The sequence below is a fragment of the Mercenaria mercenaria genome, chromosome 5 (assembly GCF_021730395.1).
Source record: "Mercenaria mercenaria strain notata chromosome 5, MADL_Memer_1, whole genome shotgun sequence".
NCBI classification, from domain to species: Eukaryota; Metazoa; Mollusca; class Bivalvia; order Venerida; family Veneridae; genus Mercenaria; species Mercenaria mercenaria.
In genome coordinates, this window is record NC_069365.1 from 23328644 (window position 1) to 23343472 (window position 14829).

General features: G+C 36.5%; 2 protein-coding genes across 5 annotated transcripts in view; both read left to right on the forward strand.

Annotated features, from left to right (window-relative positions):
- Nucleotides 1-2499, forward strand: part of LOC123556644 (uncharacterized) — a 43325-nt gene extending 40826 nt beyond the window's left edge. For all 3 annotated transcript variants that reach the window (XM_045347529.2, XM_045347530.2, XM_045347531.2), the window contains exon 18: nucleotides 112-2499. In XM_045347529.2, the coding sequence (XP_045203464.2) occupies nucleotides 112-404 (293 nt within the window). In that variant the 3' untranslated portion in view covers nucleotides 405-2499. The remainder of the gene's footprint in view (nucleotides 1-111) is intronic.
- Nucleotides 2500-7853: 5354 nt separating this feature from the next.
- Nucleotides 7854-14829, forward strand: part of LOC123556646 (uncharacterized) — a 42511-nt gene continuing 35535 nt past the window's right edge. Inside the window, exons 1-2 of one of the 2 annotated variants that reach the window (XM_045347533.2) lie at nucleotides 7854-8028; nucleotides 13084-13198. In XM_045347533.2, coding sequence (XP_045203468.2) covers nucleotides 13130-13198 — 69 coding nt within the window. In that variant the 5' untranslated portion in view covers nucleotides 7854-8028; nucleotides 13084-13129. The remainder of the gene's footprint in view (nucleotides 8029-13083; nucleotides 13199-14829) is intronic. The other variant, XM_045347534.2, reaches the window with a different exon arrangement.

Genomic DNA, 14829 nt, shown 5'->3' on the forward strand with positions numbered 1-14829 from the left:
ATAGCCACACTTTTTCAGAACGCATATCAAGAGATATTTGAATTATGTTAGTTTTATGTTAAGATTCCACTTTCCACATTCATCTTTTTCCGAAAATATATTTCCTTTTAGATGACAAGACAGCTAGGACAGTTGGTCAAGGCATTTCGAAGAAAATGTTCCTGATACGGATGGTTCTAGGCAATTCGTACTTGTGCAGTGATCAGAATCCACACAAATATCGACGACCACCGTGCACGTCGTGTTACAAGGATGATTGCAAGGATACCAAACATGCTAGACATAAGTATGGCCACATGTTTGATTCGGTTGTTGGAGATAATGGGAAGCTGTTCAGGGAATTTGTGGTGTATGACAGTGCTTTGTGCTACCCTGAATATCTCATTACGTATGAAAGACGTTGATAAGTGCTCCTGCCTCATGACTACCCGTTATACATGCGTACTATATAAGATTGTTTTGACAAAAGCAAACAGCTGAGGCAGTCAATAATTGAAGAAAATGATATCGTTATTAATCTCTGTTGCTGGTAGATTGTGTAAGCACTAGATTATTCTAGATTGGTACTGGGAAAGAATCATTTAATCTGATATTTAAGTGAATGATAAAGTATTAAATTTACTTGACACCAGTAAGAAACCTATTATTGTCTGATATTCTCAACTGCACAAAACTAAACAAAGCTCCTTGTCATTTGTTTTAACCATATTTTCAAAACAAACTGGTTAATGAATTGGCGAATGTCGTAGAATGTGCAAGTGTGCGAGCGGTTGACTGCAGCTTTTGGTTTCCGTTAAGTAACTTCAGCTAGGAGAGACAGATGGCAATGAAACTTGATATTTATGTAGCTTGCATAGATTCTGATTTTGGGACCGCATATGAGGTAACAGGGGTTAAGGTCCCGGTCACTGTTACCAAAAATAGGAAAAACGGTTTCCACTCAATTACTTCAGTTTGTATTAATGTATTAATAAATGAACCTGATCTTTAGGTAGCTTTTAGGAAAAACCAATGTTGAGAATGTGTACGGGGTCACGTTTTTCAAGTTCATATCAGCATAACATGATTAATGTACATAAACTATCTACCATGGCGATGTGGTCTAGAGCACTGGTCGGCTTTACATTTTGTAAAGTTGAACAGATATGTTGTGTCATGCCTTTTCTTTTTTTAATGCCGTATGGCCAAGGTCAACGTTTCAGTTACTAAAAATAGAAAGCTTAATTCCTCTGTGAACATCAGAATAGGTTTTCGGTTGATATCTTTAGAAAGTGATGACTTACTGTTACCAACCTTGGTGTATAGTAAGCTTAAATGACAAAATGGCTTTGGATTGTATTTGGGTTAACTGTTAGTAAAAGTAGAAAAATGGTTTCAACTCCGTACTTTCAGTTTAGGATACACCTATTGTCACCAAACTCGGTGTGCAGATAACTTTTATCAAAGAAAAATATAACTTTAGTTAGGAATAAGATGATTAATCTATATACTTTGAAAGTTCCGCCCTTGCGCAGGGGCTGAAGTATTGGTCTGTTCATCTTTTATAATGTTGAATGCGGTTCAAATTCTGGTCCGGACCTTACTTCTCTTCCCTCATTTTTGAACTAGAACAAGAGTCATTCAAATGTCTCATGGTTAAGTATAAAAAAAGTTTCCACTCAGTTACTTGAGTTGAGTTAGCGGCGACCAATTGTAGTGATAATTGGTATGTAGGTAGCTGACATGGAGACAATGTTGGCGATTGAAAAAATTGTCACTAGGGTCAAGGTCAATGTCATCAGTACAAAAATAGAAAACAGAGTTAATATAAACTAATGATTTGAATCAGGATTGATTTCTGGGTGCAGTCAAATATGTAAAATAGAAAATTAGTAATACCCTTTTTGCAACGGAATATGAATATTGGATGGTGCAAAGTTTGAAAATCTGATTTTCGTGGCATTTTCAAGTTTCTTGTTTTACATACATAATAATATTATTTGTATATAAATGTATGAAATGAAATGTTTAAATATCGCCTTACACGTATGTTTGACGCCATATAACCTATACTGTGTTGGTGCGCCGTAAAACCCAAATAAATAAATAAATAAATTACACGTATATCATATACTAGTATGTAAAACGTTATTTTTAACGTGGCTACTCGGCCGGTAAGGAGGAGTTCTAAATAAACATGTTAGATCATTACGATCAGATGTTTGCTCGAATATCAATATTACTCAAAATAAATAAAAGATGTCCAAGTATTTAAAAGTCCAGATATAAATCTGTTTTGCTTAATACATATTTGAGGGCTCGAATATGGCTCAAATTAATGTCCTGTGAATATCCTTTTACCAATGTGCCTGTTAAAGCGTGGACGTATGTCTGCAGAATGGTTTCGAGATATTTTGATTATTATGAAAGATTCCTATAAATCAATGGTCAATAGCTTGTGTTATTATATGTCAGTATGAATGTTTTAATTTGATTGAATAAAAACTGAACGAAAGCGAATATTTATTTTTTTGCCACTTGTCAGATTAAATCCGGATTTATCAGGAAATTATTTTCGTTGCCATGCGAAGTAATCTGTATGTCCATAACTGAAATTTATTTTTCATGTTATGTAAACACTTATCGGATGGCTTGTTGGTCGATTGTGAAAGCTACTAGGCCTAAGTTCCATGGGACATCGGGCAAAAGTTTTGACTGTTGACCGAAAAAACTATTAAGTGAGTGTATATATTTCGACATGCGTCACATATAATGAAATATTCAGACTTTTACTGTTTGCTTCTTGTAATTCATAACAGGTTTCTGCTGGAAAATATTACCAATTGTACGATGAATACATGCATGCACAACTTCAGTTTTGTTAAGTTGAGGACGAAGCCGTTGCAATATTATTGCACTGCGTTAAGCATTTAACTTTCTTATGACTTAAGTTCAAATATAATCAAGCGATGTGAAACATACCTGGAGAGTTCAGATCTATTAAAATCAAATATTTTGATGCTAGGCATTTAATTTGTAAAATAGGCGAAAAACTTATGTGATCCCAGGTACGAGACACACTGTCAAGCTGTTTTTATAAGCTTCATAAATCGTTTACTAAAATTTATCACCTTAAAACAGAATAAGTACTTAATTTCAAAAGTAATCTAAAGACTCTTTTACGACAAGGTATTTCGCAACCTAATTTTTATGGAGGTGTCATTGGCAACCTTCGTAAAATTCTTAGCTACAGACATTAATTTTCTGACCATTGTTTATAAAAATTATCAGAAGTTTTATTGCAAGAGACTATGACCGTATAACTCATAGAAAAGCGCTTATAAACCTTTTAATATTTGGTCACTGCACATTCGTCTTAGATAGTGCGATGACAAGACAGACCTGAGATTCAATCGTAACTAGTTTTTAAATCCGCTCTTATTTTGTTTGTTTCATTTCGGTTTAACGCCGTTTTTCAACAGTATTTCAGTCATGTAACGGCGGGCAGTTAACCTAACCAGTGTTCCTGGATTCTGTACCAGTACAAACCTGTTCTCCGCAAGTAACTGCCAACTTCCCCACATGAATCAGAGGTGGAGGACTAATGATGTCAGACACAATGTCGTTAATCAAACAGTCACGGAGAACATACGCCCAGCCCGAGGATCGAACTCAAGACCCGGCGATCCGTAGACCAACACTCTACCTAAGTACTGAGCTAAGCGGACGGGCTAAATCCCCCCCTTGGGAAGTATGGTTAGCCTGCCTCGACGTACATTTCATTATGTTTCCACTGGTGATCTAGTTTGTGCAAATAAATCGAGAACATAAGTTTACTGTTCCATGGATTTTTATTTATACATCTTTACACGAGCATATTTTGTATGTTGCAGTGTGTTCCTATGGTTAATGTTACAAGTATGTATGTAAGGGATACAACTAGCAAGGAGTACTTGTATTTATACTGTCTTGTAATATAAGAACGTGGTAGGAACATAGTTCAGGTTAAAGAATAAGACTTGGCAGCATAAAACTAGTTTAAACACCTTTCCCTCTCTCAGTTGTGTTTTTGCTGATCGAAAGTCTATTGTGTTCTCTATTCGAATCACAAAATGAGTAAATAATTGACGCAAAAAATACAAGGTGAAACAATTAGACGACTTTGTAAAAACAGCAAATAATGGAACTCTCATTGACAAGACCTGGGCTACTTAATATTATGTAAACGTACAAGGACTTTAACTGGCGATGAACTGAGAACTGTAATGTTTGTTGGGTAGTTTACCTTGATGACCATTTATATAAACATTGAGTCACTTTGATACCAGATCATGTACTGTAGAATGACACAAAGTGTAAGCTTTAGTTTCGCAAAGCAATTACGAAAAGGTAGATCTCAAACAGTAATTCGTGGTCGATTACAATAATTGATAAGAGTTCATATTAGTACGAAGGCGCAGCCCGAGTAATACATTAATACTCAAGTAAAGACAAGTGATGATTATATCCCCATAACGATGTGTATTCCGGTGCGTCCGTACGTATGTGATAACTCCTGAATGGATGGCTGGATTGAGTTCATTCTGAGTATATTGACATAATTATAATAATAAATTCGAGTTCGAGGTTGATTTTATTACAATCCACCGATATTTGACAGAGACGACGTTTTCCGTCCGTCCGTCGATATTTCCCGTGTCCCGACTCGTGTAAAGTGTAAAGGCTAAACACAATGTGATGAGGGTCCCTATTCTTTTTATGGTCGATATGTAAGGTGAAGGTCACAGTGACATTGAAACTGGAAGATGAACCAAAATGTGTAGTATAATATGCCCGGCTTAATACATTAAATATTACCATCACAGGAAGATCCCTATAAGTTTTTGGGTCAAAGGTCAAGGTTAAAGGGATCTAACAACTTCTGGTATTTTTTCGCCCCCAGCTTGTAAAAAAAACAAAGACAAATATCAAACAGGGAATGCCACGAACCGAAAACGCTGCCTCCCCAAAACGAAACCCACAGCACGCAGACGTGCACACCACAAACACACACACACGCAAACTCGCACAAAGGACAAAACGAACAAACAAATGAACACAGTGGGGCACCACCTTGGAACGGTCAGCGCCAAAAACACCACTGGGGAGCTTAAACCGGTTTATGATGCGCACCCAACCTCACTCTTACCCCCACCATGTTCCAAAGACACGGGACAGTGTAGGCCTAAATAAAAGTAATACCCTCCAGGTGAATCACTAACACACGTAACGGAAACAAAAGTCATGGCATGTAAAACACAAAAATGCTCGTGTATAAATATATAAAAAGCAAACCTTAAGAACCAAAACCGTATGTACTCAATGCCTTTTCAGAAGACAGAGCAACAAATGAAACACCCTTAAGGGCCCAACGAAACAGACCAGAAGACAGATATCAAAACAGTTCAGTAAATCATAAAATATGTGTGCTACAGTTTTTCATTTTTAAATGATTACTACGCACCACTTCTGGAGGATCCCATTTGTTCTGTGTTAGTAGGTCAATGAGTCAAGACCACAATGACCAGGAGACAGACAATGGTTTCTGTACTCGCAGTTTAAAAGCTTCTGGCCTGTTTCGTCGGGCCCTTAAGGGTGTTTCTCTTGTTGCTCTGTCTTCTGAAAAGGCATTGAGTACATACGTTTTTGGTTCTTAAGGTTTGCTTTTTATATATTTATACACGAGCATTTTTGTGTTTTACATGCCATGCCTTTTTATTTCCATAACGTGTGTTGGAGATTCACCTGGAGGGTATTACTTTTATTTACACTGTCCCATGTCTTTGGAACATGGTGGGGGTAAGAGTGAGGTTGGTTGCGCACCATAAACCGGTTTAAGCTCCCCAGTGATGTTTTTGCCACTGACCGTTCCAAGGCGGTGCCCCACTGTGTTCCTTTGTTTGTTCGTTTTGTCCTTGTGTATTGACTTTGTGTGCGCGCGTGTGTGTATGCTTATTGTTCGTCTTGTCCTTATGTGTTGGCTTTGAGTGTGTGTGTGTGTGTGTGTGTGTGTGTGTTGTTCGTTTTGTCCTGGTGTGTAAGCTTTGAGTGTTTGGTGTGTGTGTGTGTGTGGTGCACGCGTTTGCGTGCTAGGGGGTTCGTTTTGAGGAGGCTGTGCTTTTTTATGCGTGGCATTCCCAGTTTGATATTTTTCTTTGTTTTTCAGGTTTTCAACTTCATAAAGTTACAAAGTACCACTGGAGGAAGGTCCCTGTTGATCTTTAGTGTGTTGCTTAAAGGTTTTTGTCACAGGGACATGAATTGTAATTTTAGTTTCCGAGCTCTAATTACGAAAGTATACTAGTATTAGCCACAGCGTTTAAAACTTTACTTAATGCCCTAACACCATCTGATAAGGATCCTTATTGTTGGCGGAACCACTGACGCCCGCGGTTACAGTAATCGGGAGACTGAAATGATTTCCAAACTGTAAGTCAAAGAAGCACGCACGGCTTTAAAACTCAAAACAAGGACATAGTATTGATACACGAAGATTCTTACCGATTTTTGGGTCAGTGACTGGGCCCAAAGGAATATATTTGTATTAAATTGTACGAACCGTACTAATTCAATAAAACTTTCTGAAAATGATGTTTGATTAATAATATAACAACTTGAACCTAGCAGGGTGCCAAGCTCTTCTTATCGTTATGACAGGAGATCTGAATACTCTTTTGTCCAAAAGCGGATATAAAATTTTTTTTTTTTTACAAATAAAGAATGATGAAAAGCAATGAGAAAATGACCCTTACAACCAGTTCAAAACTTATATTAGCATACGATGAACATATAAGATCGAAAAGACAAATAAGGAACTGGTTCCATAGTCGAATAACGAATAGAAAAATCCGGCATTGTAAGTAATTGCAAGTCATTTGAAGCTTGTGGATATGAATACAAAGTCCAGATTAGGACCTGGAAATTAAACGATTACGAAAGTTAGTGTAGCAAAAAGTCAGAGATTATAAGGTAGAATAAAAATCTAGACAAGATCTTTATGTCCACTAAGGAAAAAGGAACTGGAAAATGAAAAGAATTAAGTAAACAAGTGCAAATATATTTGTCATTAAATCTTTACGTAAGCGGTATTGCATGGTTTTGAAATTGTACGCCTCAAAATAGGGACATACAGTTCGAATAAGTAACTGAACTTCTATGGTATTATAAGAATCTTTTACTGGTTGAAGGTGAAGATTGAAATATCTGCCTCGAGGATAGCTGTCGAGTTACCGCAAAAATAGTAACTCGGGAGCCAGATACTTCTACCAGCGATAGATGTCTTTCTTGCATACCATATTAATAAAATAATAGAAGAAATAGAATATTATTTTTCTTTTAAGAACTTTTTTATTACAGTAGCCTATGAATTGAAGCATCCATTCATAAACTAGGCACGTGAGTCATCATACATGTACACCACGGGGCGTACGCCGAGTGTTACATCACCTGCGAAAAGACGAGAATACCCCGTCCAGCATACAAGCAAAAGAGTTCGTATGGAATCGGACAGAGCTCGTTCAACGCAGCTCGCTGTCAGAGCGATTCCTGACAAGTGAATTGACGGGGTTTCGACGGCAGAGATGAAATTCCGAAGAACGGGGACCTTCCGAGGCACAGTCCCATTTTATACTTTAAACGTTGATGAATACGGGCCCATGTATCATTCATTGCAGCTTGCGTGTGGGAACATTAATGTTATGTTTTAATGCTCTCAAAAGAAACCAATGATGTCTCAAGATATAATTGTTTATATGAAATAAAGATGAATCTAAATTAGTATAATATAACCATATGTTTAGTCAGCTGCTACTACGACTGCTATATCACGCTGCAGTGATTATTTAACCGATACTGTCGCATTTCAACTTGTTTTTCGGAAGACCTAGAATATACCAGCTATTCGAGAACATAGTTCGTAATTGATATAAACTCGTAACATTTTATTAATAAAGACACAATAACACACTTGGAAATAAATAATATTGCTAGGGGATTTCCATTTCCTAACAGGTCAGTACACTTTAATCTTATCTGGTTGAATATTATTATTAACATTATTATTACAACAGATTTATATAGCGCCCTTTTTCATGATAAACACTTTCAAAGGCGCTTTACACAGCACAAACGCAGCCACACAGGGCGCGAAATTCATCCTCTACTAGTAAAGACACAGAGCGATCTGATCAGAGGGAGAGAGTGAGATAAAGATAAAGCCCCCAGAACAAAGAGAGACATTCTTTTTTTAGATACAGGCCTGTCCGACTTACTTTGCGTAGCTCTTTGCGAATAGCCAGTCTGGTTCTTTAACGTGCCCGGTGTATAGCACCGATACACGCGAAGCCGTCTTTCCTGGGAAGAACCAGTACATGCCTCTTAGTTAGGTGGGAGACACTCAAGAGCATCTCAGAAATTTCCAGTGCCTGGACCGGGATTCGAACCACTAGTCCACCGGCCCACCCATGAATCATGTTGTTGGACTTCATAACCACTACCCCTAACTCCGTTCTACAGGAACCCTAGTCCAATAGTAGGACGTTTCAAGACAGCGTGATAAATTTTTAATGTCGCTGTCCAAATATCAGGTAATAAAATTAGTCATCCCAATAAGCCACATGAGTAGGTCTGCACGGTCCCGATTTCATGAGAACAGCTCCACCTAGGCCCGGGTCGCATAGTTTTCAGATACGGCGATTATTGTATTTAAAACTGCAGGTATGGAAGAGAGGGGTGGAGATACAAACTATTTTAGTTAGATTTACACTCACTGTGACATGAATGAAACTTTAATAATCTTTAATTTAAAATGGATATGGGTATTGTTTAAGTGTTGGATTTTATTAATCACTATTGATTGGAATACTGGGTCTTTTTGTTCTTATATTTTCGTTTCTTTCTTTGATGTTTTGTATTTGCATATATGGCTTTATATAAGATATTATTGTGTTCATTATTCGCTTAAGTGTATGCATGTAACAAAGCACATGAAGGGATCTTAATTTTTTATGCAAAAAAAAAAATAAAAAAGAAATAAAAATAAAATGCCGATGCTGTGTTTCGAACTCACACAGCAAAAGATCTGTTTAACATGGACAGTATGCTTGTAATTGGTACTAAAACTAGAAATATTTAGATTTTAAAATGTTAGAAAAATGTTGAATTCCATATATTCCATTTTAATCCATCTATAGTCATGTTTGTAAACATCAAGTTATCGTTAAACATGCTCGTTAATTCTTTCACTCCTCATTCTAAAAAAAAATACACTTCGTATTATACATATATTTTTTACATTCATATTTCGATTCATACAAAAACAACACACATACTTACACAGCCTATAGTTATCCTTCTTCATCTAACCTCTGTTCTTATGGAGCGGAACTCATATAAGTTTTAAGTAACTTGCTTTCCAATCCAATTGATTTTTTTTTCGGCGACGCCGTCTAAATTCGTTTTCGTTACCTATGCCACGTGACTTCAGTTTGCAAATCAAACTACTTGATAACGCATTATAGATAATTTATCAAAATGGAAGATTTATGCAACACTCTGCCTGATTGGATGAGAGTGTCAATTTCTTTCACTCTGTTGATTGTGCTACGCTGAGTGAAATGTAGACAAAGCGTTTATCCTAAACGACGCTGTTCACAGTTTTAAAGCTAACTTTGGCTCAGTATATTTAGCAAGAATATTGATATATCTCAAAATGATAAGTAAGTTTAATAAATATGATAAAAACCTGTTCAAATATAAACATATTATATCAAATTAAAGAAAGAGCTGAATACGGTCTGCGTATCACATGAATAAGGGTGTGATAAGAGTCTTTTATGTAGAGAAGTGCTTTTTAAAAGATTTTCCTTGTTACAATTGTCGTCTGTATATGAAAAGGTTTCTTGCTTTTTTGACTTATTCAGGTTGCATATTAAAATGAGTACTTGTTTGCTTTGATACTTCTTTGATTTGTTAAAGCGGGATCAGTTGGCCTATTTTAGAAATAAATAATAAAAAATCCTTTAATTAATTTTTTCTCATGTATTCTAATCAAACTTGATTTGTAGCATTATTAGGCCCGCAGCCAACTTTGTTCAGCTGGGACATTTAACCCCTTTTAGGGGCTGCTAGAACTAAAACTAGAAATGCCTTTATACAGCGTCTCATGAACAGCTTGGTGGATCTTTGTCATACTTGGTCTGGAGCATCATTATAAGGTCCTCTTCCAAATTTATTTATATAGGAACTTGGGCCCTATTAGGGAACACTATAGCTAAAAGTAGATATGCCTTTCTTCGCATTAACCACTAAAATGTAATGGATTTTTATCAAACTCGATGTGTAACAATATCGTAAGGTCTCCTGCTATTTTGTTACAAATGGGGATAGGGACCAATTTAGCTAAAAATATAAACACGTTTAATGACCTCTTCTCATGAACCGCTTCATGTATCTTCATCAAACTACTGCTGTAATCATTCGTCTAAGGATAAACGAAACAAAATTGCAGCCCTACGAAAACCATTTAGATTGTTAAAGTGCGGTGTTTAGTTTTGCAATTTGAAAAATGTTAGATGAAAGATGAATGTTAGATGAAAAATTCATAAACTTCTTTCCTTATTACAATTCGCCGACCATCATTTTTAAAGATATTTCTTGTTTGTACTCTTATTGACAAATAATGCTTTTATATGTTGGCTTTAACAAAGGCAAACAAGGCATGCAATGAGAGCAGCAGGCTGCTCTATGCAAAGTTTTAAATAGCACAGAGAGGAATCTTATACAAAATTAGGAGTTTACTTTCAGTGTCCATTGATATACCATATATGTATCAAAGGAGGAACAGACTAAATCTAGTGTCTAGAAGTCTAAATTTAGTACTTGCGATATTCGCAACAATCAACGTCTGATAACATAAAATATCATTTATGCGATGCATTTAGATATAAAAACAAAATGTCATTTATTTCTTTGGACAAGCATAAAACAAGCTATTGATTGGTTAAAGTTTGCTTGAAATAGTTATTAAACTATAGCTAGTAAATACCAAAATTCACTGTCTTAATGCTTCTGTCAGTGTATTTAACGATTGCTCAGATTTTTAGACGTTCTTGAAGAGGTATTTGCCAGAGCAATGACTGTCCTAGAGAAAACGCTTTTTTTACGGAAGCTGTGGCTGATTGACGTCAAATTTTTTAGGAGACATCACTTGAACAGTACGGTCTGGTAGTGCTTTACTTAAGTAATTGGATAATCTTATTTTGTTCTATGTTTGCCATACCATTTTAATAATTGCAGTAAGTAGCGGAAAGGTTACTCCTTAAAATACTATGCGTATGATGTTTCAATATCCCTCATATTCATTGTATCTTGCTTCTCGTAAAGTTTCCCTTACAGATCACTTGCTCGTGGTTGATACGGTTATCACTAGCAGCAAATCATACATCACTTCACTTCTCTTGTATATTTCTAATCCTTTTTATTCATATCTTGATGATTTTAAAGCAGTTGTAGATACTGAGTTTTTGTGACCTCCCCCTTCCCCATTTTTAGGGGAGGGAGGGGGCACTTAGAGTTGTCATTGTCCATCCGTCCATGCGATGTGTGTCGCGCATATCTCAGAAAAAGTATTTGAGCCATAGTCATCAGACCTTCAGCATGGGAAGTTGTGCACGTGGTGTTTTAATTAAGATTTTACATAGTCAGACCAGAGTTATGACCCTTGACTTTGTTAAAGTGCATTAAAAGGTCATAAGTTTGTATTGCATGTACCATTTTGATCAAATTATTAAATGCTCATTACTTTCTCATTTTAAGCCGATTTTTCAAAATTCTTTCACTTCTTTAAATGATTAAAGAGATCCTAGACTTTAACATAAGAATAACATTGCCTTTCCCTTTAATCTACATTATAACTTTTTATGTCGAGTGTAATCTACTTTTACTGATCAAATAACTTGTATCCCCCTTATCTTACTATCAGATCTTAATTGTGCACTCGTTAATAAAATTTCAGTATTTTACCTTATCTTAAGACAGTTATCAAATCCAAATTAGTGTACTTTTCTTTTATTTGTACAAATACAAAGATAATAATTGTAAGATGATACAACTGATTATTAGTCCCCTGCTGGTTGAAACTGGTTTCGGGGACTATAGGAATGCACTTTCCCGTCATTCCGTCCGTCCGTCCGTCCGTAATTTCGTGTCCGGTCTATAACTCATGAAGGGATGTTCATATTACATGCCATAAAGGTTCCTCATGATAAGAAGACGTGTCTTGTGCAAATCCGGACCCCTGGCTTAAAGGTCAAGGTCACAATTGGTGGTCAAATGGCAGAAGGGCTTTTTCCTGTCCGGTCTATAACTCTGCTATCCATGAAGAGAATTTAATATTACTTAGCACAAATGTAGCCCATAATAAGACGAAGTGTCATGCATAACTTCAGATCCCTAGCTTAAAGGTCAAGGTCACACTTGGCAGTCAGATGTTTACATGTTATAAACAGTGTCTGTTTCGCGTTCGGTCCAGACCTCTGTCATTCATTAAGGGATTCTAATATTACTTGGCACAAATATTTTCCATGATAAAACGACGTGAAATGCACACAACCCGAAACCCTAGCTTAAAGGTCAAGGTCATAACTGGAGGTCAAATATCAACAGGGTTTTTTTCTGTTCGGTCCATAGCTTTGTCATCCATCAAGGGATTACAATATTACTTGGCATAAATGTTTCCTTTGATGAGATGACGCGTCATGCACAACACCCAGAACCTATATAATAAAGATTTTTTTTAGGATTTACTTCTTTTTCTTGTAACTATAAATAACAGTAGAGAAAATAAGGTGCCTTCCAGTAGGGGACTTTGTACTGCTTGGCGATGTTTAATTCACTTGTTTCTTATGGCTTTTTCAAAAGTTGCAATAAACTAGTAATTGATTAAGTTAATCTTATCATCCATGGATGAGACTGAGTCACTTAAATATACTTTCAAGGTATTTTTTCTAATGAAATACAAATATTGTCAGCAATTATTATTCATCTGTAATTTTTGTGTCGTTTCAGATTATGGCTCGTGTGTGTCGCAAAATGTTTAAGTAAATAACAAGAAATGTCGTCCAAAATACTGCTTGATTTATACAGACGTGATCCGTCTGGGAATAGGGTTGTTGTGGTTCAGGTAATTTAGTGATTATACAATCAATAATAAGGGAAAAGCTCCAAATTCAGTTTAGACATAATACGTGAGACATATATTCATGATATCTATTGCTGTTATAGTTCGACCATACGATGTATATGGAGAGCTATCTTACTCGCTTCGGTGTCTGCGTCAGCGTCCACGTCAACATCTGTGTCAGGCTTTGATTGAGATTTTGATGTACTTTCACTTTATCTCTGTTACTCCTTGATAAGTTGCATCAAGCTCCAAATACCTGTTCCTCCTTATTAATCACATCAGATGATACAAGGGCCGTAACTCTCATACCAATTACCGATATTTCATGAATTATGCCCACGATTCTCTCAAAATTCCAGATCAAAATATGATACACTAAGTCTTTTACTCTTACTCTGTTATTGCACGAGCGGTCACGGCTGGTCATACTGATAAGAGTTAAAAGTGTGCCACTGACGGATATGATACATAGTTTATTCTTTCAATTTGCTGACAGTTGTTACTGTTGCAATAAAATCTGTAAAAAGATCCTTTGGAAGCATAGAATGTAACCAAGCAGAATGATAGCAGACTCGGTTTGATTGAGTCTGTTTGATTTAACCATATTTTATTGCTTATAAATACATCTTCCGTAAATTATTGTTCCGGTTATAAGTCCCCAAGGACGAAATGACGATTGGAGGGGTGCAAATTTAAATTCCAGTTCCGAATGTTACACGCATGAACAATGCAATCAATTGGAAATAGCTATTTGGTTGGTTTAACATGCCTTTTTTATTATAACATGCCTTTTTTATTACATATATAGGGGACACAGGACGTAGCACAACCAATTGTGAAGCTGCTCAGCATGGGAAACCTTTTCCGTTTGAGCGGGTCAGTTGATTTTCCCCTATGGTAAAGATTCTTGAATAGGAAGAGAACTTGTGGCTTCTTGTAAAAAAATCTATAATGCATATGAAAGGCACATAGCTCAGGGTACTAACATACACACAGACATATCATGTTTTCCGGGTACCTGTGACCTTGACCTTTGACCTATTACCTTCAAAGTCAATAGGGGTCATTTGCAGGACATGACCAACTTCCGTATCAACTTTTATGATCCTAGGATCAAGCGTTCTTGAGTTAATATCCTGAAACCGTTTAACTGTTCTGAGTCACTGTGACCTTGACCTTTAACCTACCTTTTACCTTCAACGTAAATAGGTTTCATTTGCAGGGCATGACCAACCTCCGTTTCAACGTTTATGATCCTAGGTTGAAGCGTTCTTGAGTCATTATCCGGAAACCGTTTAATTGTTCTGAGTCCATGTGCCCTTGACCTTTGACCTACTGACCTCAAATCTGTAGGTTTCATTTGCTGGCCCTGGCCAACCTCCATTTTAGCTTTCATGATCCTAGGCCTAAGCGTGTTATCATCCGGAAACCGATTAGTCTACGGATCGATCGACATACCGACCGGCCGACATCTGCAAAACAATATACACCACTTTCTTCGAAGGGGGTGGGGGGATCGTAACTATTATCTATAATGTTTGACATAATTTGTTTGGGACAGACTTTATGGATACGTTTAAAAATGTAAGACTTAAGGGGTACTACACGAATATACTTTTTCTAGTATGATA